The sequence below is a fragment of the Scyliorhinus torazame genome, chromosome 1 (assembly GCF_047496885.1).
Source record: "Scyliorhinus torazame isolate Kashiwa2021f chromosome 1, sScyTor2.1, whole genome shotgun sequence".
Classification (NCBI taxonomy): Eukaryota; Metazoa; Chordata; class Chondrichthyes; order Carcharhiniformes; family Scyliorhinidae; genus Scyliorhinus; species Scyliorhinus torazame.
In genome coordinates, this window is record NC_092707.1 from 6,128,716 (window position 1) to 6,154,128 (window position 25,413).

Here is a 25,413-nt window from a genome sequence, read left to right on the forward strand (position 1 = left end):
AGTGGAGAGTATTCCCTCACACTCCTGACTTGTGTCTTGTAGATGGTGGACAGGCTTTGGGGGTCAGGAGGTGAGTTACTCGTATTGCCCTGCCCTGGTATTAATGTGGCTGATCCAGTTCAATTTCCTCCATCCCTACAATTTCTCTTCCAAAGTATTTGAAATATTAAAGAAATATTTTAAGCTGTTTTGACTTTTTTCTTTTTCTTTGCAGTGATGGAAAATTCGCTGATTGCAAACATTCTGTAACCGAAGAAATAAAAGATGAAAATTTGGCAAATACAGACATGTGCCGCTGTTTTTAAGCTTCTGGACTTGATCATAACAACGCATTTGTACAGTCATGGCCTTAACTACAGTCAGTTCAACTCTGATACAATGCACTTTGACATTTATCATTCTTTTCTTGATCTTTGGGCACTGTGTGTCCTCAGGGTCAGCTCTCTGGTTGGAGCCTCAATTGGAGTTTGTGTTAACCAAATAGATGGACCAAAGAGACTAAAATCAGCTGAACTCTGCATAACTATATTCTGCCTGATGATGTCAGCATATGCAATAGTAAAAGTGCTGCTTTACTCTGAAACTGAGGACTTTCCAAACGATCCATGCTTTTGGTGTCTCTTTGCATGGACTTTGATATCTTCAATTGTCACCTTCCACATTTTGCATCAATTTTCATGCTTAAAGGCACCATCAACTTTTACAATTGATTTAGAAGGAGGGGGTGGAGAAGAGGAGAAGAGCTCAATCAGCAATACTGACCAAAATGAGAGAGGGGAGACCAAGAAGAGCTCAAATTCACTCATCACTGCCTGGAGATTGTTGACCTACTCAAAAAAGAACGCCGGCTTGATCACAGGGGCATTTGTTTTCCTTATTTTAGGTAGTGTCGGTATGTAACATTTATTCCTGTTCACTTCAAAAGTTAATCTCTTTTTTTCCCCAAAAACTAGCTTATCTATCTCACCTTTCATTCTGCAAACTTGTAGCCCCACTCCTGGATTGAGGCTTCTATTCCAGTGCAGTACTACTGCTCTGTCAGAGCCACTGTGCTTTGAACCAAAGTTCAGTCTGCAGGGTGGCCGTTAGTAGATGCAAGGCATCATTTGAAGGAGGTCAAGAAACTCTCCTAATTTCTTAGTCAATGTTCCTCAACTGACACCATCAAAAATGAATTATGAAAATGAAAATCACTTATTGCCACAAATAGGCTTCAAATGAAGTTACTGTGAAAAGCCTCTAGTCGCCACATTCCGGCGCCTGTTCGGGGAGGCTGTTACGGGAATTATTTCGGCATACATCTCGTTATTCATCCTGGGAATGTGTCATGTACAAAATGGCTGCTGAATACATACTAACATGACCTCATCTCATAGATCTCTGATTATATTGTTTCCTTTGTGATGTTCAAAATATACTTTGATTTCAACGTGGTGTGACCTTTGATTCCTGTCATTTCTATAGTTTTATTATTATCAAATTGTGTCCCCAGTTCATAATTTTGACTTTGGTTTGGGTCTAACGTGTGTCTCCAGCTTTCTTCAATTTACCTGATATCAGCAGAACTTCACACCTTTAAATTTGTCACCTAATTCAACTGAACCTCATCCATTCTTTTCCAGCTGCATACTTAACTTCAAAAGGAGGTGCGAAACATTGCTTTTAGCTGTATACTAAAATTCACTAAGTGTGTCTTGAAAGACCTGCTTGTTTTGTTTGCTAAGCCTGCTTGACTAAGGCTATCTGCATTTTACAATCCTCTCCTGGTAGCTGCTGTTAACCCTTTGTGGGATTTTTCCCTACATTCTCTCATGTTTCTTAAATCAGGTATTACCAGACTTCCATGTTTCAAATGACATATCTTTCCATATTTTCAATTACAGCTTCAACTGAAAATGAACACAAAGGCAGCGTGCATCACATCCGCAACCATGTGGAGACATTCCACGAGATAATTCCAGCCACTGCTTGAAGGTCTTTTTTGGACCATGAGATAAGCACCTCCATCGGGGCACTTGTCAGTAATAAAAATAATCTTTATTAGTGTCACAAGTAAACTTACATTAACGCTGCAATGAATTTTCTGTGAAAATCCCCTAGTCTCCACATTCCGGTGCCTGTTTGGGTACACGGAGGGAGAATTCAGAATGTCCAAATTACCTAACAACATGTCTTTTGGGATTTGTGGGAGGAAACCGGAGCGCCCGGAGGAAACACACACAGACACGGGGTGAACGTGCAGACTCCGCACAGACAGTGACACAGACAGTGTCGCAAACCGGGAATCGAACCCAGATCCCTGCTGCTGCGAAGCAACAGTGCTAACCACTATGTTACTGTGCGCCCATAGGCACTTCAGCACAGAGCCAAGGATTAGGGCAACTATCCTCGGGCTGTGTGCTCAAGCCGAATAGTCTCAGACACAACGGGGCACTGACCATTGAAAAGTTTTTCCCTTAGACTTGCTGTTATCAACATCCCAGCTCCAGAAACCCACCCTGATTGCATGGAACTTTCAGTCCTTGATTGCTTCCCTTCCCCCCATGATTGCATGCACCTTCACAGTAACTTCATTGCAGTATTAATGTAAGCCTACTTGTGACAATAAAGATTATTATTATAAGCCCATGGCCAAACGCTGCTGCTCGGACTTCCCTGTAAACCTCTTGGCCTTCCCCACACTCACTCACTATCTCCCAGACCCCAATCCCATCTCTCCCCAACTCCAACCCCCATTCCCCCCCAACTTACTCAACCTCCTGCTCTCCCTACTTACCCCGGCCCCCCCACAACTCACCCCTGTCCCCATTCCCACCTGACACAAATCTGGCCCTGCCGACTCACCCTGCCCATCCCAAGCAGTCCCTGATTCCGCCACCCCCCCATCCAGACATTTCACCCCCACCCCCCTGACTCACTCACGTCCACACCTGACTCAAATCTGCACCCCATCTCACCCTCCACCCCAACTCAACCCTCGCCCCTCTGTTTCACCCTTTTGTCTGCTCCGACTCAATCCGTCCCCTTCGTTCCCCCCTGAAGACACAGAGCCATTCTGCGAATGCTACACTCACCTCCGAGTTCCCCTTGAAGTTCTGCTTGCTCGGTGCTTGCCTTTTGAGACAAGTCGTATATCACGCCATTCTGATATCACACCGCCGTAGGTGCATTATATGTCCTGGGGTTATGATTCTGGCGTATCGGCTAGATAATGATATGCTAATGTATTACAATGATATTCCTGCACTTGATTGGTGGGAAATGCGGCTTGTCATTGATAGGGGAGGCTCAGCATTTATGTTGACTTGAAACGTGGCTAAGGCCATAAAGTCTCTTCAATAAGGTGAATATTGGTGGATATGTCTTTCAATTGTGTCTTTGCAACGATTAATTATCTTAACTTTGGTTGAAATTGATCTTCTTGGTTTGTTAAATATAGGAGAAGTCTTTAACCCTTATTTTTTGGGTGCAATACTGGATGAGCTACCACAGAAGGACAGGAGCAGTTTCAACAGAAACTTAATGCAAATGGCGTTATTCGCAATTGTAGGGTAAGCATCTCCCAGCAATATTTCTTGTTCTGCATAATAAATGTTTAACTTTTTATATTTGCACAGTCAGTTGTTGAAAACCTTGAGTTTTGAAGTGTTCTAAGTGATGGGGCATGTGCTACAAAGATTACTGAGTAAATTATTGGGCACAGGCTTTGCAGTTATGACCAGGATGGGAGGAGTGCCCAGTTTTTCTTGCCCCACTACACCACACACGTCACCATTCGTTCAATAAAGTTTAATTCACTCGCCAAAGTGACCAACTCTTTACCTTTACACAGAATAAATAAAAGGTACTATAACCTGGCTTCTTTCAATAAATAGCAAACCAGTCTTGTCAAATAGAAAGGCAAAGCTTATAATATGCCGTATGAAATATAAAAGTGTACTCATTACTTTTCCGCGATACCCAAGTCAGACAGATTGACACACAGGCATACACACACACATACACAGACACACACCACACATACACAGACACACACCACACATACACAGACACACACCACGCATACACAGACACACACCACACATACTGTTATAACCTGCCTACTTACCATTGGCTGGGGACTAATGACAATCCCACAATCCTGTGGGAGTATGAGCTTCCCCAATGAGGGGGGCGGAGAAACCATTAGTAAACTCCTAGTATAAATAAAGCTGGCCAGTTCAGGAACCAGCAGGAAGGAGTATGCAGCAAGGGAAGTTACTGCTACTGTTATATATATGCGCTGGAAAACTGGAACCAGTACACACAACGGATGCGTTACTATTTCCGGGCAAACAATATCACCGAAAACGAGCGGCAGGTGGTCATATTGCTCACCGCCTGCGGCCCGCATACGTTTGGGGTGATTAGGAGCCTTACGTACCCAGCTGCGCCGGACACCAAAACGTTTGATGAACTTGTGAATATAGTGGGGCAACATTTTAACCCAACCCCGTCCACGATAGTCCAGCGTTATCGGTTTAATACCGCTGAGAGGACCCCAGGAGAATCCCTTGCCAATTTACTATCCAGGCTACGCAGGATTGTGGAGTACTGTGACTATGGTGAGACCTTGTCAGAAATGTTACGCGACCGTTTGGTTTGCGGTATTAACAATGCGGCCACCCAGAGAAAGTTGTTAGCTGAACCAACATTGACTTTTCAACAGGCCATTCAAATAGTATTGTCCCGAGAGAGCGCAGAACGAGGAGTGCAGGAGCTACAGGGAATGGAAGTGCATGCCTTGGGGCGCAACTCCTTCCATCCGAAAACGTCCCCCCGCACTCCTGCGGTACCTTGGGCGAGGCGACGTCCGGACCGACGCCAGTGGCCGTCGGACATTCCTCCCCGAAGGGAGCCTTCTCCAGAACCAATGGATGAGGAGCAATGTCTGTGTCAGACTTCTAGGCGCCGACCCCGTCGCGGACGGCGGTCCTGGGGGTGCCAGAGGCGCCGTCGTTCCGACCGAAACTGGGACCAGCCCAGGGGCCGTAACTGGGACCAGCCCAGGGGCCGTACCTTCCATGTGGATGAACCTGCGGCGACTACTCCTGAGGACGTGGAGACGGAGGACGACTGCCTGCAGCTGCATTGTGTGGCAGCTCCCCGTGTGGCCCCCATTAAGGTGACAGTACGGGTCAATGGCCAACCGCTTGAGATGGAGTTGGATACTGGCGCAGCGGTCTCCGTGATCGCCCAGAGGACATTCGACCGCATCAAGCAGGGTATACAGACCCTTACATTAACCGACTCACAGGCCAGGTTGGCCACCTACACGGGGGAACCACTGGACATTGCAGGAACTACAATGACCCCTGTTGTTTATGGACGCCAGGAGGGGCGTTTCCTACTTATCGTGGTGCGCGGCCATGGGCCCAGCCTGTTGGGTCGGGACTGGTTGCGCCATTTGCGGTTGCAATGGCAGCACATCCTCCAAACAGTTTCTGAAGGGTTGACTGAGGTGCTAGGACGATACCCAGATGTATTCCAGCCTGGTTTGGGGAAAATAAAAGGGGCCGTAGCCCGTATCCAAGTCGAACCAGGAGCCACGCCGCGCTATTTCCGGGCGCGCCCAGTGCCTTACGCCTTGCTCGAGAAGGTAGAAGGGGAGCTCACTCGTTTGGAGAGTTTGGGTATTATCAGGCCCGTCCGTTTTGCTGACTGGGCAGCACCAATTGTACCTGTAATGAAGCCAGATGCCACAGTTCGCTTGTGTGGTGACTATAAACTTACAGTGAATACGGTTTCCCGACTCGACCGATATCCAATGCCTCGCATAGAGGATCCCTACGCGAAACCTGCAGGTGGACTCTCGTTCACAAAATTAGATATGAGTCACGCCTACCTGCAGTTGGAGCTGGACCCTGCCTCCCGACCATATGTAACGATTAATACACACCGGGGCCTGTATGAATATACACGGTTGCCCTTTGGAGTATCCTCCAATTTTTCAACGTGTTATGGAGGGCATTTTGAGAGGTTTACCACGTGTTGCTGTCTACTTAGATGACGTTTTGATTACAGGGACGTCGGAGCAGGAACATTTGGAAAATCTGGAGGCTGTCCTTAGACGCCTTTCGGAGGTTGGAGTCCGTTTACGTCGCACAAAGTGCGTATTTCAGGCAAAGGAAGTAGTCTACCTTGGTTATCGTGTGGACCGCGAAGGTTTGCACCCCGTCGCAGAGAAGGTGCGTGCAATTCAACATGCCCCCGCCCCGACTGACAGTTTGCATCTTCGTTCTTTTCTCGGTCTCGTAAACTATTACGGGAAGTTCCTCCCCAATCTGGCAACTACGCTGGCCCCCTTACACCTGTTGCTAAAGAAAAATCACACCTGGGTTTGGGGTCAGCCGCAAGAAACCGCTTTCCGGCGGGTAAAGCAACAATTGTCGTCGTCTGGGTTACTAACCCACGTCACATGTGATGCATCCCCGTATGGTATTGGGGCCGTCCTGTCCCACAAGATGGAGAACGGGGCCGAGCGACCGATAGCTTTCGCCTCCCGCACATTGACTGCAGCGGAGAAAAAGTACGCGCAGATCGAGAAGGAGGGCCTGGCAGTGGTTTTTGCGGTGAAACGCTTCCACCAGTACGTGTATGGCCGCCATTTCACTATCGTGACTGATCATAAGCCTCTGCTGGGACTTTTCAGAGAGGATAAGCCAATACCGCCCATTGCTTCTGCACGGATCCAGCGCTGGGCTTTGTTGCTTGCTGCATACGAGTATTCTCTGGAGCACAAACCAGGTACGCAGATAGCAAATGCCGACGCACTGAGCCGATTGCCTTTATCGACCGGCCCCATGTCGACCCCCACGACCGGTGAGGTGGTTGCAACCCTAAATTTTATGGACACCTTGCCTGTCACGGCATCACAGATCCTTGAGTGGACCCAGACGGAGCCAGTCCTGTCAAAGGTTCGGCGCATAGTCCTGTATGGTGGGCAGCATAGACAGTTCCCAGGCAAGTTGCGGGCATTTTCCTCCAAGCTGTCAGAATTCAGCGTGGAAGACGGCATCCTCTTGTGGAGGCCGCGTGTGATTGTCCCGGAAAAAGGCCAGGAGCTGATACTAACAGACTTGCACAATGGGCATCCGGGCGTGACCAAGATGAAAATGTTGGCCCGGAGTTATGTCTGGTGGCCAGGCCGCGACACCGACATTGAGAAGGTGGCCCAAAACTGCTCCATTTGCCAGGAGCATCAGAAGCTTCCGCCGGCCGCGCCCCGACATCACTGGGAATGGCCAGGGCGGCCTTGGGCACGCTTGCATGCAGATTTCACAGGCCCTTTTCAAGGATCCATGTTCCTTCTACTAATTGACGCCCAGTCTAAATGGCTAGAGGTGCATAAGATGCAGGGGACAACGTCCTGCGCAACAATTGAAAAGATGCGTTTATCGTTTAGTACGCATGGCCTCCCCGAGGTGCTGGTCACGGATAACGGCACTCCATTCACGAGTGAGGAGTTTGCGAGGATCACGAAGATGAACGGCATCCGCCATATCCGCACTGCCCCTTACCACCCGGCTTCAAATGGGTTGGCAGAGCGCGCAGTGCAGACATTCAAAAGAGGCCTAAAGAAGCAGTCTTCCGGATCAATGGACACGAGATTGGCTCGCTTTTTGTTTACGTACAGGACCACCCCCCATGCAGTGACTGGGGTAGCTCCCGCAGAACTCCTAATGGGCCGGAGACTTCGCACCCGCCTTAGTATGGTTTTCCCGGACATTGGTGCAAAAGTACACCGCACACAAGAACGGCAGGGACAGGGATTCTCTCGGCATCGGCCGATTCGGCAGTTTGCGCCCGGTGACCCAGTGTTCATTCGGAATTTTGCTTGTGGTGCCCAATGGGTTCCTGGTGTAATCTTTCGCCAAACGGGCCCTATATCTTACCAGGTGCAAGCCCAGGGTCGTCTCCAGCGCAAACATGTAGACCACATTCGGTCCAGAAGACTATCCCCTCAAAAGATTCCCCGCCCCCGGAGCTCATTTCTACAGCCGCAGAGACAAGGAAAGGTAGTCCTCACAATCTTCCACTGGTGCCTCACTCGAAGCCTGCGCAGGTCGTTACGGGACCGAATGGAGATAGAGATGCTGACATGACGGAGGCAGCAGACTCTGACTCCGAGATGGAGACACAGGATGCATCAGAGGGGGAATCCTCGGGTCCACGGGCCGTGGATGTACAACCGTTGCGCCGTTCATCACGGAAGCGCCGGTCTCCGTCTCGTTACACGCCGCCTGATCCAGCACCGCGTGCAAATGGTGTCCGGCCTGCGGCAAATCGAGTCCGACGCCCTCCTTCGCCAGGGTCTTCGGTGGATTCCTTGGACTTTGGGGGGGAGGGATGTTATAACCTGCCTACTTACCATTGGCTGGGGACTAATGACAATCCCACAATCCTGTGGGAGCATGAGCTTCCCCAATGAGGGGGGCGGAGAAACCATTAGTAAACTCCTAGTATAAATAAAGCTGGCCAGTTCAGGAACCAGCAGGAAGGAGTATGCAGCAAGGGAAGTTACTGCTACTGTTATATATATGTTATTGTAAATAAATGTTATTACTTTGTATCCTTAAAACTCAATTTTTCTTAAAGCTGGATTTTTCGTGGCCCTCACAAAACATACACAGACACACACCACGCATACACAGACACACACCACACATACACAGACACACATACGCATACACAGACACACACCACGCATACACACACACACACCACACATACACAGACACACATACGCATACACAGACACACACCACGCATACACAGACACACACCACGCATACACAGACACACCACACATACACACATACGCATACACAGACACACACCACGCATACACAGACACACACCACACATACACAGACACACACCACGCATACACAGACACACACCACGCATACACAGACACACACCACGCATACACAGACACACATACGCATACACAGACACACACCACACATACACATACACACACCACACATACACAGACAAAGACACACACCGCACACCTTTTAAACAGTTTTCCAGGTATGACTTCTTTCAGTGCGATAAACTACCTTGTGACACCCTTTGTACACGGTCCACCAGGGCCGAGAGGTTTCCAGCTTCATTAAAACTGCTTACTTACCCTTCCTTGTAAAAGAATGACTCTTCGAAATCAGAGTTCTTGCATTAACCCTTTAAGAGACAGTGGGTGGGATTTTCTGTGCCTCCCACGGCGATGGGGGTAGCCACTCATTGGCCGGTTCAATGGGGTTTCCCATTGTATGGACGGAAGATCCCGCTCACAGGAATGGCTGGAAAATTCCGACTCTTCCAGAATGTTCTTAGTTCTTGAAGATGAACCATTTTCTATGATTAAAGTGTTCATTGCTCTGATGGCTATTTAAAGATCTTCACATCAAATGAAATGAAAATCTCTTATTGTCACAAGTAGGCTTCAAATGAAGTTACTGTGAAAAGCCCCTAGTCGCCACATTCCGGCGCCTGTTCGGGGAGGCTGGTACGGGAATTGAACCGTGCTGCTGGCCTGCCTTGGTCTGCTTTCAAAGCCAGCTATTTAGCCCCGTGTGCTAAGCCAGCCCCAGATGATGGGTGATGGTTTAACTATTTCAGCTGTATTGACAGATGGACAAAATGAGATGTTTATATTGCTGATGAATGAATCTAAGAGCAATACAGCACAGGAACAGGCTCTTCGGCACCTCCAAGCCTGCGCCGATCACGTGTCCTATCTTGACCAACCGCCTGTATCCTTCTGTATCCATTTGTTCATGTGTCCATCTCGATAAGTCTTAAAGGTCGCTAACATATTTGCCTCAACTACCTCATTTGGCCGTGCATTCCAGGCTACCACCACCCTCTGTGTAAAAAAACTTCCCCTGCACATCTCCACTGAATCTATCCCCCCTCACCTTGAACCTGTGCTCCCTTGTAATTGTCATTTCCACCCTGGGAAAAAAACTCCAACTGTTCACCCTATCTATACCCCTAATAATTAAGTTGTCCCTCAGCCTCCGTCTCTCTAGAATCATAGAATTTGCAGTGCAGAAGGAGGCCATTCGGCCCATCGAGCCTACACCGGCTCTTGGAAAGAGCATCCTACTTAAGCCCACACCTCCACCCTATCCCCATAACCCAGCAATCCCATCTAACCTAAGGGCAATTTAGTATGGCCAATCCACCTAACTTGCACATCTTTGGACTGTGGGAGGAAACAATCTAGGGAGAATGATCCCAGTTTATTTAATCTCTTCTCATAGCTAATACCCTCCAAACCAGGCAACATCCCGGTAAACCTTTTCTGTACTCTCTCCAAAGCCTCCACGTCCTTCTGGTAGTGTGGTGACCAGAATTGGACACAGTATTCCAAATGTGGCCCAACCAACGTTCTATATAACTGTAACTCTTGGACTGATCTGTTCCCTGTAAGAATACTATTCACGACGCCCTATGCTGCTCTTGCTCATGTATTTGCTTTGTTTGGCCCTTGTTCCGCACTGTAACCAATCACTGTTTGTCGATGCACCGCTGTCAATGTTCTCTGTTGATTATTCTTTTGTCTACTATGTACGTACTGTGTACGTTCCCTCGGCCGCAGAAAAATATTTTCCCGTACCAGCCTCCCCAAACAGGCGCCCCGGAATGTGGCGACTAGGGACTTTTCACAGTAACTTCATTTGAAGCCTACTTGTGACAATAAGCGATTTTCATTTCATTTTTCAAATATTTTTCACTGTACTTCGGTCCATGTGACAATAAATAAAATTTTAAAAATATATAATTTGTAAACTTTTATACTCGATGCCCCGTCCGATGAAGGCAAATAATGTGCAATGAGAAATGAAAACAATGGTTTTGCTGGTCTATTTGCTCTAATAATAACAATAATAATATTATATTTGTTGCAAATTATCCTGTGACATATTTCTGTGAGAAAAACACTCCTTCATTGAAAGTAGTAGCTTGTTGGGAAAGATTGATTTAAATAACTGTCATTGCCACACTATAAAGACTTTAATTAATTGGCAGAGACAGTAGGTTTGTTATTTCAATGTGCCTTTTCCACAGAGCAATTGCCGGGGGATTTCGAGAAGGTCTGTTTAATCTAGCATTTGCTAGGTTAAATGTTCAGATGCGCAACGAGCTATTCAGTGCCACAATGCAACAGGAAATCTGTTTCTTTGATCTCCATCAAACAGGTGAGTGGAATTTATTAAAAAGTTCAGAATTAGAGATTGAGACTATAATTATTTAATGGAATAATTTTGCAATATCCATTGTACATTGCAACTCTGCTTTGCAATTTTTTGGCTTCTGTAATTAATGAATACAAAAAGAATCCTGTTGAAAAACGAAAGGAGTTCAGGGCAAATGGAGAGGAAACTTGGGCAGAGTAAAACATCAGGCTTGAATCCACACATTTCCTGCTGATTGGGTTAAGTTTAGAAAATGTTCTCCCCATCACCCGACCATGACCGAAATGTCACTTTCTTTAGAATAGTAGATACTTTGAAAAACAGATTTGAGAACTTTGTTACTGAAACATTTGTTGAACTGCCCAAGCCCGCAAACTCCAGCACCTAGAAGGACAAGAATCATTAAATCACGGAATGGTTACAGCTCCGACGGAAGCAATTCGGCACGTTGTATCTGAGGGAGGCTCGTGCTGTCGGGGAGTGCTTAAACTAGAATGGGAAGGGGATGGGAATCTGAGCACGGAGACAGGCGGTGGAGAAGCAAGGATAGAGACAAAAGACAGATATGTAAGAAGCAAAAATGGAAGGCAGAAATAAACGAGAGAGAAACAAATGGGGCCATAAAGCAAAATAAAACTAAGATGACTGGCCAGGTAGTAGTCTAAAGGCGTTGTTTCTTAATGTGCGGAGTATTCGCAATAAGGGAAATGAATCAACAGCACAAATAGATATAAACAGTTGTGATATAGTTGCAATTACAGAGACTTGGGCCAGGATTCTCCGAAATCCCGGCCAAGTGTTGATGCCGGCGTAAACACCGGAGTGGTGTACGCTGGCGTCAACGGGCCTCCTGGCCCAGCAACTCACCGGTCTTCAGGGGGCTAGCATGGCGCCGGAGTGCTGGCCCAGCAACTCACCGGTCTTCAGGGGGCTAGCATGGCGCCGGAGTGCTGGCCCAGCAACTCACCGGTCTTCAGGGGGCTAGCACGGTGCCGGAGTGCTGCGCGCTGCTCCGATGCCGAAAGGCAGCCCTGCACGGCCGGCGCGGGTCCGCGGATGTGTGCAACGGTCGTATCTGTGCCGGCGCATGCGCGTGGTTACCGTCTCCACGCTGGCGCAGAGCAACATGTCGGGGACCTTACAGCAGGCCACGCAGAAGGAGGTAGGCCCCCTCCAGATCGCGGCTGCCCACCAATCGGAAGTCCCTGATCATGGGCCTGGACCTCGTGGAGGCCCCCACCAGGACATCCACCGTGGCTGTGGGTCCCACCTCCCGCCGGGTGGTACCAGGTTTGAACCACGCTGGCGAGACTCGGCGGGGGTTCGGCCCGACACCCGCGGAGAATTGCCGTGGGGGCCTATTTCAGCGGCCCGCGACCGGCGCCCTCGTGGGCGTGATTGCTGCCGATTCACCAGTTGCCGGAGAATCACGGACCAGCGTCGGAGTGGCGTGGCGGGAATTTCACGCGCCGCCGGCGATTCTCCGACCTGGCGCGCTCAAAGAATCCCGCCCACGGCTGCAGAGTTACGAAGGACGGGAACTGAACATCCAGGGTTATTCATTATTTAGGACGTACAGACAAAAAGTAAAAGAAGGTGGGCGAGCATTTTTAGTAAAGGAGGAATAGTGAGGAAGAATATTGGCTCGGAAAATCATGATGTGGAATCTGTATGGGTGAAGGTAAAGAACACCAAGGGGCAGAAATTTGTCGTTGGGGGTTGTCTATAGACTGGCAAACAGTAGTGGAGATGTAAGGAAAGGTATTAAATAAGAAATCAGAAAAACGTGCAATAAGAGTACAACTTTAATCATGGGTCACTTTAGCTTACACATAGATTGGACAAACCAAACTAGCAATGGTATAGAGGAAGAGGAATTCCTAGACTGTTCTTAGATCAATGCGTTGAGAAACCATCCAGAGAACAGGCTTTCTAGACTGGGTACTTACTGTTCAGTGAGAAAGGCCTGATCGACAATCTTGTTGTGCGGAGTCCCTTGGGGAGGAGCGAGCATAATATGATAGAATTTGTCATTGAAATGGAAAGTGGAGTAGTCAAATTCAAAACTAGAGTCTTGAATTTGAATAAATATAACTATGAGATATGTGGCATGAATTGGCAAGGATAAATTGGGGAACTTTACGAAAGGTGATGGAACTATGATGTTGTTGCCATTACAGAGACCTGGTTGAGGGAAGGGCAGGATTGGCAGCTAAACGTTCCAGGATTTAGATGTTTCAGGCGGGATAGAGGGGGATGTAAAAGGGGAGGCGGAGTTGCGCTACTTGTTCGGGAGAATATCACAGCTATACTGCGAGAGGACACCTCCGAGGGCAGTGAGGCTATATGGGTAGAAATCAGGAATAAGAAGGGTGCAGTCACAATGTTGGGGGTATACTACAGGCCTCCCAACAGCCAGCGGGAGATGGAGGAGCAGATAGGTAGACAGATTTTGGAAAAGAGTAAAAACAACAGGGTTGTGGTGATGGGAGACTTCAACTTCCCCAATATTGACTGGGACTCACTTAGTGCCAGGGGCTTAGACGGGGCGGAGTTTGTAAGGAGCATCCAGGAGGGCTTCTTAAAACAATATGTAAACAGTCCAACTAGGGAAGGGGCGGTACTGGACCTGGTATTGGGGAATGAGCCCGGCCAGGTGGTAGATGTTTCAGTAGGGGAGCATTTTGGTAACAGTGACCACAATTCAGTAAGTTTTAAAGTACTGGTGGACAAGGATAAGAGTGGTCCGAGGATGAATGTGCTAAATTGGGGGAAGGCTAATTATAACAATATTAGGCGGGAACTGAAGAACATAGATTGGGGGCGGATGTTTGAGGGCAAATCAACATCTGACATGTGGGAGGCTTTCAAGTGTCAGTTGAAAGGAATACAGGACAGGCATGTTCCTGTGAGGAAGAAAGATAAATACGGCAATTTTCGGGAACCTTGGATGACGAGTGATATTGTAGGCCTCGTCAAAAAGAAAAAGGAGGCATTTGTCAGGGCTAAAAGGCTGGGAACAGACGAAGCCTGTGTGGCATATAAGGAAAGTAGGAAGGAACTTAAGCAAGGAGTCAGGAGGGCTAGAAGGGGTCATGAAAAGTCATTGGCAAATAGGGTTAAGGAAAATCCCAAGGCTTTTTACACGTACATAAAAAGCAAGAGGGTAGCCAGGGAAAGGGTTGGCCCACTGAAGGATAGGCAAGGGAATCTATGTGTGGAGCCAGAGGAAATGGGCGAGGTACTAAATGAATACTTTGCATCAGTATTCACCAAAGAGAAGGAATTGGTAGATGTTGAGTCTGGAGAAGGGGGTGTAGATAGCCTGGGTCACATTGTGATCCAAAAAGACGAGGTGTTGGGTGTCTTAAAAAATATTAAGGTAGATAAGTCCCCAGGGCCGGATGGGATCTACCCCAGAATACTGAAGGAGGCTGGAGAGGAAATTTCTGAGGCCTTGACAGAAATCTTTGGATCCTCGCTGTCTTCAGGGGATGTCCCGGAGGACTGGAGAATAGCCAATGTTGTTCCTCTGTTTAAAAAGGGTAGCAAGGATAATCCCGGGAACTACAGGCCGGTGAGCCTTACTTCAGTGGTAGGGAAATTACTGGAGAGAATTCTTCGAGACAGGATCTACTCCCATTTGGAAGCAAATGGACGTATTAGTGAGAGGCAGCACGGTTTTGTGAAGGGAAGGTCGTGTCTCACTAACTTGATAGAGTTTTTCGAGGAGGTCACTAAGATGATTGATGCAGGTAGGGCAGTAGATGTTGTCTATATGGACTTCAGTAAGGCCTTTGACAAGGTCCCTCATGGTAGACTAGTACAAAAGGTGAAGTCACACGGGATCAGGGGTGAACTGGTAAGGTGGATACAGAACTGGCTAGGCCATAAAAGGCAGAGGGTAGCAATGGAGGGATGCTTTTCTCATTGGAGGGCTGTGACCAGTGGTGTTCCACAGGGATCAGTGCTGGGACCTTTGCTCTTTGTAGTATATATAAATGATTTGGAGGAAAATGTAACTGGTCTGATTAGTAAGTTTGCAGACGACACAAAGGTTGGTGGAATTGCGGATAGCGATGAGGACTGTCTGAGGATACAGCAGGATTTAGATTGTCTGGAGACTTGGGCGGAGAGATGGCAGATGGAGTTTAATCCGGACAAATGTGAGGTAATGCATTTTGGAAGGGCTAATGCAGGTAGGGAATATACAGTGAATGGTAGAACCCTCAAGAGTATTGAAAGTCAAAGAGATCTAGGAGTACAGGTCCACAGGTCATTGAAAGGGGCAACACAGGTGGAGAAGGTAGTCAAGAAGGCATACGGCATGCTTGCCTTCATTGGCCGGGGCATTGAGTATAAGAATTGGCAAGTCATGTTGCAGCTGTATAGAACCTTAGTTAGGCCACACTTGGAGTATAGTGTTCAATTCTGGTCGCCACACTACCAGAAGGATGTGGAGGCTTTAGAGAGGGTGCAGAAGAGATTTACCAGAATGTTGCCTGGTATGGAGGGCATAAGCTATGAGGAGCGATTGAATAAACTCGGTTTGTTCTCACTGGAACGAAGGAGGTTGAGGGGCGACCTGATAGAGGTATACAAAATTATGAGGGGCATAGACAGAGTGGATAGTCAGAGGCTTTTCCCCAGGGTAGAGGGGTCAATTACTAGGGGGCATAGGTTTAAGGTGAGAGGGGCAAAGTTTAGAGTAGATGTACGAGGCAAGTTTTTTTACGCAGAGGGTAGTGGGCGCCTGGAACTCACTACCGGAGGAGGTAGTGGAAGTAGGGACAATAGGGACATTCAAGGGGCATCTTGACAAATATATGAATAGGATGGGAATAGAAGGATACGGACCCAGGAAGTGTAGAAGATTGTAGTTTAGTCGGGCAGTATGGTCGGCACGGGCTTGGAGGGCCGAAGGGCCTGTTCCTGTGCTGTACATTTCTTTGTTCTTTGTGATTCATATTTAAAGATCTTGTGCATGAATTACCAAAATTATTCACTAATGTCCGGTGCAAAAATAAAAGAGGAAAGGTTGCTCACTCTTGGCTTACCAGAAAAATGAGGGAAAATATTAAATCCAAAGAGGAGACACAATAATCATAATCTTTATTGTCACAATCTATCAGATTGCAAGAAGGTAGTCTCCAACCCCGACGAGAACACAGGATGAAGATCTTCATTATAATTTTCGGACTTTGCGTAATTTGTGGAGTGGACTCGATGGGCCGAATGGCCTTACTTCCACTCCTATGTCTTATGGACTCTCTGGACTATTTAGCCTTAATGGCCAGTCGGTAGTAAAAAAAACGATCTAAACGAGACCTGCCTTCCAATACCTATTTATATACGTCATATCTTTATGCTGAAAAATTGAACGTAAGCAAGTGTTGGGTTTGTACCCACATCCCCGTCCATTCGAGGGAAGGAATACCTCTCCAATCCCTCCCCTTTCATATCGCAGAGACGGTTGAATGGATTTTACGACAAAATCAAACAGGGAGCAGGGGAGATAGAGGGGATATGGAAATATGGAGATCTGCTGGCTATGACATGACTAAATTTTCAGCTTCGTATCAACCTACCTATAATCATGCCTTGACTCCACCCTCCCTCACTGTCCACTCGTATAATGTTCAAGATTCCATGTGTTTTAATAAATCAGGGAAAGGAAAGTTAATGGGGCAAAGTAGGTGCAGCCTTACAGTTGACTGGCAAGGACCGGTACCAGGCATATCCAACAAGGGCATGTTTAACTGTGATTGGTCCAAGGTATGGAATATAACCGCTAACATTTCATGGGGATAGACATCCCCAATCCCCTGGATGACATCAGCTGATGATTTTACAGCCTATAATGGAACCTATTTCATATGCGGCACTAAAGCATATCCATGGCTCACCATTGATTGGACAGGATCCTGCTTTTTGGGATATGTTGTACCTGAAATGCGTCACCTACCCACCCTTAAGCACTCCCCCTCGCGAGCAAAAAGGACTATTTCTAAAACGGAACAGTTCTTTATGATGGCCTTTCCCTTGTACGGAATGGGCAAGGCATCCGAACGAAGAAGTACCCCAGAATACTGAAGGAGGCTGGAGAGGAAATTGCTGAGGCCTTGATAGAAATCTTTGGATCCTCACTGTCTTCAGGTGATGTCCCGGAGGACTGGAGAATAGCCAATGTTGTTCCTCGGTTTAAGAAGGGTAGCAAGGATAATCAGGTAGGACACCAACCAGTGGAGAGTTTCCCCCCTGACTCCCATTGACTGCAGTTTAACTAGGGCTCCTTGATGGCACACTCGGTCAAATGCTGCCTTGGTCAAGGGCAGTCATTTTCACCTCACCTCGGCATTCAGCTCTTTTGTTCATGTTTGAACCAAGGCTGTAATGAGGTCAGGAGCTGAGTGACCCTGGCGGAACCCAAACTGAGCGCCCGTGAGCAGGTTGTTGCTGAGTAAGTGCCGCTTGATAGCTCTGTTGATGACCCCTCCCATCCCTTTGCTGATGATGGAGTAGATTGATAGGGCGTTAATTGGCTGGGTTGGTTTTGTCCTGTTTCTTGTGTACAGGACACACCTGGGCAGTTTTCCACATTGCTAAGTCGATTTTAGCGTTGTAGCTGACCTGGAACAGCTTGGCTAGGGGTGCAGCAAGTTCTGGAGCACAAGTGTTCAGTCCTATTGCTGGAATATTGTCGGGGTCCAGATCCTTTACAGTATCCACTGCCTTCAGCCATCTCTTGATATCACGTGGGGTGAATCGAATTTGCTGAACACTGGCAGCTGTGATGCTGGGGCCCTCTGGAGGAGACCATCACTGTTGTAGCACTGTGCACAATTGTCACACTGTGTTACACAATGGGTGTGATAGTGGTGACCTGAGAACATAAACTTGGAAATTTCATCTGACTACGTTTTGGGGGAATGAGTTCCAGATTACCCTTTGTGTGTGAAATAGTGCTTCCTGATTTCATTCATCTGTCACAGGACACTGGGGCACAGGGACGCAGGACACTGGGACACAGGGCACTGGGACACAAGAGACTGGGACACAGGGCACTGGGACACAGGAGACTGGGACACAGGGCACTGGGACACAGGGCACTGGGACACAGGGCACTGGGGCACAGGACACTGGGGCACAGAACACTGGGACACAGGACACTGGGGCACAGGGCACTGGGACACAAGAGACTGGGACACAGGGCACTGGGACACAGGAGACTGGGACACAGGGCACTGGGACACAGGGCACTGGGACACAGGGCACTGGGGCACAGGACACTGGGGCACAGAACACTGGGACACAGGACACTGGGACACAGGGCACTGGGACACAGGACACTGGGGCACAGGACACTGGGACACAGGACACAGGAGACTGGGACACAGGGCACTGGGACACAGGGCACTGGGACAAAGGGCACTGGGACACAGGGCACTGGGGCACAGGACACTGGGGCACAGGACACTGGGACACAGGGCACTGGGACACAGGACACTGGGGCACAGGACACTGGGGCACAGGACACTGGGACACAGGACACTGGGACACAGGACACTGGGACCCAGGACACTGGGACACAGGACACTGGGACACAGGGCACTGGGACACAGGACACTGGGACACAGGACACTGGGGCACAGGACACTGGGACACAGGACACTGGGGCACAGGACACTGGGACACAGGGCACTGGGACAAAGGGCACTGGGACACAGGGCACTGGGGCACAGGACACTGGGGCACAGGACACTGGGACACAGGGCACTGGGACACAGGGCACTGGGGCACAGGACACTGGGGCACATGACACTGGGACACAGGACACTGGGGCACAGGACACTGGGACACAGGACACTGGGACACAGGACACTGGGACACAGGACACTGGGACACAGGGCACTGGGACACAGGCTCACACTGGGACACAGGACACTGGGACACAGGGCACTGGGACACAGGACACTGGGACACAGGGCACTGGGACACAGGGCACTGGGACACAGGGCACTGGGGCACAGGGCACTGGGACACAGGACACTGGGACACAGGGCACTGGGGCACAGGACACTGGGGCACAGGGCACTGGGACAGATGGCACTGGGACACAGGACACTGGGACACAGGACACTGGGGCACAGGACACTGGGACACAGGACACTGGGACACAGGACACTGGGACGCAGGGCACTGGGACACAGGGCACAGGGACGCAGGGCACTGGGGCGCAGGGCACTGGGGCGCAGGGCACTGGGGCGCAGGGCACTGCGACACAGGGCACTGCGACACAGGGCACAGGGCACTGGGACACAGGACAGTGGGACACAGGGCACTGGGACACAGGACACTGGGGCACAGGGCACTGGGACACTGGGGCACAGGGCACTGGGACACAGGACACTGGGGCACTGGGACACAGGGCACTGGGACACAGGGCACAGGACACTGGGACACAGGACAGTGGGACACAGGGCACTGGGACACAGGACACTGGGGCACAGGGCACTGGGACACAGGGCACTGGGACACTGGGACACAGGACATTGGGGCACTGGGACACAGGGCACTGGGACACAGGCTCACAATGGGACACAGGAGAGTGGGACACAGGACACTGGGGTACAGAGCACTGGGACACAGGGCACTGGGACACAGGACACTGGGGCACAGGGCACTGGGACACAGGACACTGGGGCACAGGGCACTGGGACACAGGACACTGGGGCACAGGGCACTGGGACATAGGACACTGGGACACAGGACACTGGGACACATGACACTGGGACACATGACACTGGGACATAGGACACTGGGACACAGGACACTGGGACACAGGACACTGGGCACTGGGACACTGGGCACTGGGACACGGGGCACTGGGACACAGGACACTGGGACACAGGACACTGGGACACAGGACACCGGGACACAGGACGACACTGGGACACAGGACGACACTGGGACACAGGACGACACTGGGACACAGGCTGACACTGTGGCATAGGACACTGGGACACAGGCTCACACTGGGACACAGGACACTGGGAACGGGGACACAGGGCACTGGGACACAGGGCACTGGGACACAGGACACTGGGACACAGGACATTGGGACACTGGGACACAGTCTCACATTGGGACACAGGACACAGGGAACGGGGACACAGGGAACGGGGACACAGTGCACTGGGACACACGGCACTGGGACACAGGACACTGGGGCACAGGACACTGGGACACTGGGACACAGTCTCACATTGGGACACAGGACACAGGGAACGGGGACACAGGGAACGGGGACACAGGGCACTGGGACACAGGACACTGGGACACAGGACACTGGGCGCTGGGACACAGGGCACTGGGACACAGGCCACTGGGACACAGGGCACTGGGACACAGGGCACAGGGCACTGGGACACAGGACAGTGGGACACAGGGCACTGGGACACAGGGCACTGGGACACTGGGGCACAGGGCACTGGGACACTGGGGCACAGGGCACTGGGACACTGGGACACAGGACACTGGGGCACTGGGACACAGGGCACTGGGACACAGGGCACTGGGGCACAGGACACTGGGGCACAGGGCACTGGGACAGATGGCACTGGGACACAGGACACTGGGACACAGGACACTGGGACACAGGGCACTGGGACACAGGGCACTGGGGCACAGGACACTGGGGCACAGGGCACTGGGACAGATGGCACTGGGACACAGGACACTGGGACACAGGACACTGGGACGCAGGACACTGGGACGCAGGGCACTGGGACACAGGGCACAGGGACGCAGGGCACTGGGGCGCAGGGCACTGCGACACAGGGCACTGGGACACAGGGCACTGGGACACAGGGCACAGGGCACTGGGACACAGGACAGTGGGACACAGGGCACTGGGACACAGGACACTGGGGCACAGGGCACTGGGACACTGGGGCACAGGGCACTGGGACACTGGGACACAGGACACTGGGGCACTGGGACACAGGGCACTGGGACACAGGCTCACAATGGGACACAGGAGAGTGGGACACAGGACACTGGGGTACAGAGCACTGGGACACAGGGCACTGGGACACAGGACACTGGGGCACAGGGCACTGGGACACAGGACACTGGGGCACAGGGCACTGGGACACAGGTCACTGGGACAAAGGACACTGGGGCACAGGGCACTGGGACATAGGACACTGGGACACAGGACACTGCACACATGACACTGGGACACATGACACTGGGACATAGGACACTGGGACACAGGACACTGCACACATGACACTGGGACACATGACACTGGGACATAGGACACTGGGACACAGGACACTGGGACACAGGACACTGGGCACTGGGACACGGGGCACTGGGACACAAGACACTGGGACACAGGACACTGGGACACAGGACACCGGGACACAGGACGACACTGGGACACAGGACGACACTGGGACACAGGCTGACACTGTGGCATAGGACACTGGGACACAGGACACTGGGACACAGGCTCACACTGGGACACAGGACACTGGGAACGGGGACACAGGGCACTGGGACACAGGGCACTGGGACACAGGACATTGGGACACTGGGACACAGTCTCACATTGGGACACAGGACACAGGGAACGGGGACACAGGGAACGGGGACACAGTGCACTGGGACACAGGGCACTGGGACACAGGACACTGGGGCACAGGACACTGGGACACAGTCTCACATTGGGACACAGGACACAGGGAACGGGGACACAGGGAACGGGGACACAGGGCACTGGGACACAGGACACTGGGACACAGGACACTGGGCGCTGGGACACAGGGCACTGGGACACAGGCCACTGGGACACAGGGCACTGGGACACAGGGCACAGGGCACTGGGACACAGGACAGTGGGACACAGGGCACTGGGACACAGGGCACTGGGACACAGGGCACTGGGACACTGGGGCACAGGGCACTGGGACACTGGGACACAGGGCACTGGGACACAGGGCACTGGGACACTGGGGCACAGGGCACTGGGACACTGGGGCACTGGGACACTGGGACACTGGGACACAGGACACTGGGGCACTGGGACACAGGGCACTGGGACACAGGCTCACAATGGGACACAGGACAGTGGGACACAGGGCACTGGGGCACTGGGACACAGGGCACTGGGACACAGGACACTGGGGCACAGGACACTGGGGCACAGGGCACTGGGACACAGGACACTGGGGCACAGGGCACTGGGACACATGACACTGGGAAACAGGACACTGGGGCACAGGGCACTGGTACACAGGACACTGGGACACATGACACTGGGACACATGACACTGGGACATAGGACACTGGGACACAGGACACTGGGACACAGGACACTGGGCACTGGGACACGGGGCACTGGGACACAGGACGACACTGGGACACAGGACGACACTGGGACACAGGCTGACACTGTGGCATAGGACACTGGGACACAGGAGACTGGGACACAGGGCACTGGGACACAGGAGACTGGGACACAGGAGACTGGGACACAGGGCACTGGGGCACAGGACACTGGGGCACAGGACACTGGGGCACAGGACACTGGGGCACAGAACACCGGGGCACAGGACACTGGGACACAGGGCACTGGGACACAGGACACTGGGGCACAGGGCACTGGGACACAGGGCACTGGGACACAGGGCACTGGGGCACAGGACACTGGGGCACAGGGCACTGGGACAGATGGCACTGGGACACAGGACACTGGGACACAGGACACTGGGACGCAGGACACTGGGGCGCAGGGCACTGGGACACAGGGCACAGGGACGCAGGGCACTGGGGCGCAGGGCACTGCGACACAGGGCACTGGGACACAGGGCACTGGGACACAGGGCACAGGGCACTGGGACACAGGACAGTGGGACACAGGACACTGGGGCACAGGGCACTGGGACACTGGGGCACAGGGCACTGGGACACTGGGACACAGGACACTGGGGCACTGGGACACAGGGCACTGGGACACAGGCTCACAATGGGACACAGGAGAGTGGGACACAGGACACTGGGGTACAGAGCACTGGGACACAGGGCACTGGGACACAGGACACTGGGGCACAGGGCACTGGGACACAGGACACTGGGGCACAGGGCACTGGGACACAGGTCACTGGGACAAAGGACACTGGGGCACAGGGCACTGGGACATAGGACACTGGGACACAGGACACTGCACACATGACACTGGGACACATGACACTGGGACATAGGACACTGGGACACAGGACACTGCACACATGACACTGGGACACATGACACTGGGACATAGGACACTGGGACACAGGACACTGGGACACAGGACACTGGGACACGGGGCACTGGGACACAAGACACTGGGACACAGGACACTGGGACACAGGACACCGGGACACAGGACGACACTGGGACACAGGACGGCACTGGGACACAGGCTGACACTGTGGCATAGGACACTGGGACACAGGACACTGGGACACAGGCTCACACTGGGACACAGGACACTGGGAACGGGGACACAGGGCACTGGGACACAGGGCACTGGGACACAGGACATTGGGACACTGGGACACAGTCTCACATTGGGACACAGGGAACGGGGACACAGGGAACGGGGACACAGTGCACTGGGACACAGGGCACTGGGACACAGGACACTGGGGCACAGGACACTGGGACACAGTCTCACATTGGGACACAGGACACAGGGAACGGGGACACAGGGAACGGGGACACAGGGCACTGGGACACAGGACACTGGGACACAGGACACTGGGCGCTGGGACACAGGGCACTGGGACACAGGCCACTGGGACACAGGGCACTGGGACACAGGGCACAGGGCACTGGGACACAGGACAGTGGGACACAGGGCACTGGGACACAGGGCACTGGGACACTGGGGCACAGGGCACTGGGACACTGGGACACAGGGCACTGGGACACAGGGCACTGGGACACTGGGGCACAGGGCACTGGGGCACAGGGCACTGGGACACAGGACACTGGGGCACTGGGACACAGGGCACTGGGACACAGGCTCACAATGGGACACAGGACAGTGGGACACAGGACACTGGGGCACTGGGCACTGGGACACAGGGCACTGGGGCACAGGACACTGGGGCACAGGGCACTGGGACACAGGACACTGGGGCACAGGGCACTGGGACACATGACACTGGGAAACAGGACACTGGGGCACAGGGCACTGGTACACAGGACACTGGGACACATGACACTGGGACACATGACACTGGGACATAGGACACTGGGACACAGGACACTGGGACACAGGACACTGGGCACTGGGACACGGGGCACTGGGACACAGGACGACACTGGGACACAGGACGACACTGGGACACAGGCTGACACTGTGGCATAGGACACTGGGACACAGGAGACTGGGACACAGGGCACTGGGACACAGGAGACTGGGACACAGGAGACTGGGACACAGGGCACTGGGGCACAGGACACTGGGGCACAGGACACTGGGGCACAGGACACTGGGGCACAGAACACCGGGGCACAGGACACTGGGACACAGGGCACTGGGACACAGGACACTGGGGCACAGGGCACTGGGACACAGGGCACTGGGACACAGGGCACTGGGGCACAGGACACTGGGGCACAGGGCACTGGGACAGATGGCACTGGGACACAGGACACTGGGACACAGGACACTGGGACGCAGGACACTGGGACGCAGGGCACTGGGACACAGGGCACAGGGACGCAGGGCACTGGGGCGCAGGGCACTGGGACACAGGGCACTGGGACACAGGGCACAGGGCACTGGGACACAGGACAGTGGGGCACTGGGACACAGGGCACTGGGACACAGGACACTGGGGCACAGGGACACTGGGGCACAGGGCACTGGGACACTGGGGCACAGGACACTGGGGCACTGGGACACAGGGCACTGGGACACAGGACACTGGGGCACAGGCCACTGGGGCACAGGGTACTGGGACACAGGGCACTGGGACATAGGGCACTGGGGCACAGGACACTGGGGCACAGGGCACTGGGACAGATGGCACTGGGACACAGGACACTGGGACACAGGACACTGGGACGCAGGGCACTGGGACACAGGGCACAGAGACGCAGGGCA

At 52.2% G+C, this 25,413-nt stretch overlaps 1 protein-coding gene across 1 annotated transcript in view; it reads left to right on the plus strand.

Annotated features, from left to right (window-relative positions):
• The first annotated feature begins 264 nt into the window (after nt 1–264).
• Nucleotides 265–25,413, plus strand: part of abcb9 (ATP-binding cassette, sub-family B (MDR/TAP), member 9) — a 140,302-nt gene continuing 115,153 nt past the window's right edge. The window contains exons 1-3 of the mRNA XM_072516605.1: nt 265–892; nt 3,440–3,551; nt 11,122–11,252. Coding sequence (XP_072372706.1) covers nt 265–892; nt 3,440–3,551; nt 11,122–11,252 — 871 coding nt within the window. The remainder of the gene's footprint in view (nt 893–3,439; nt 3,552–11,121; nt 11,253–25,413) is intronic.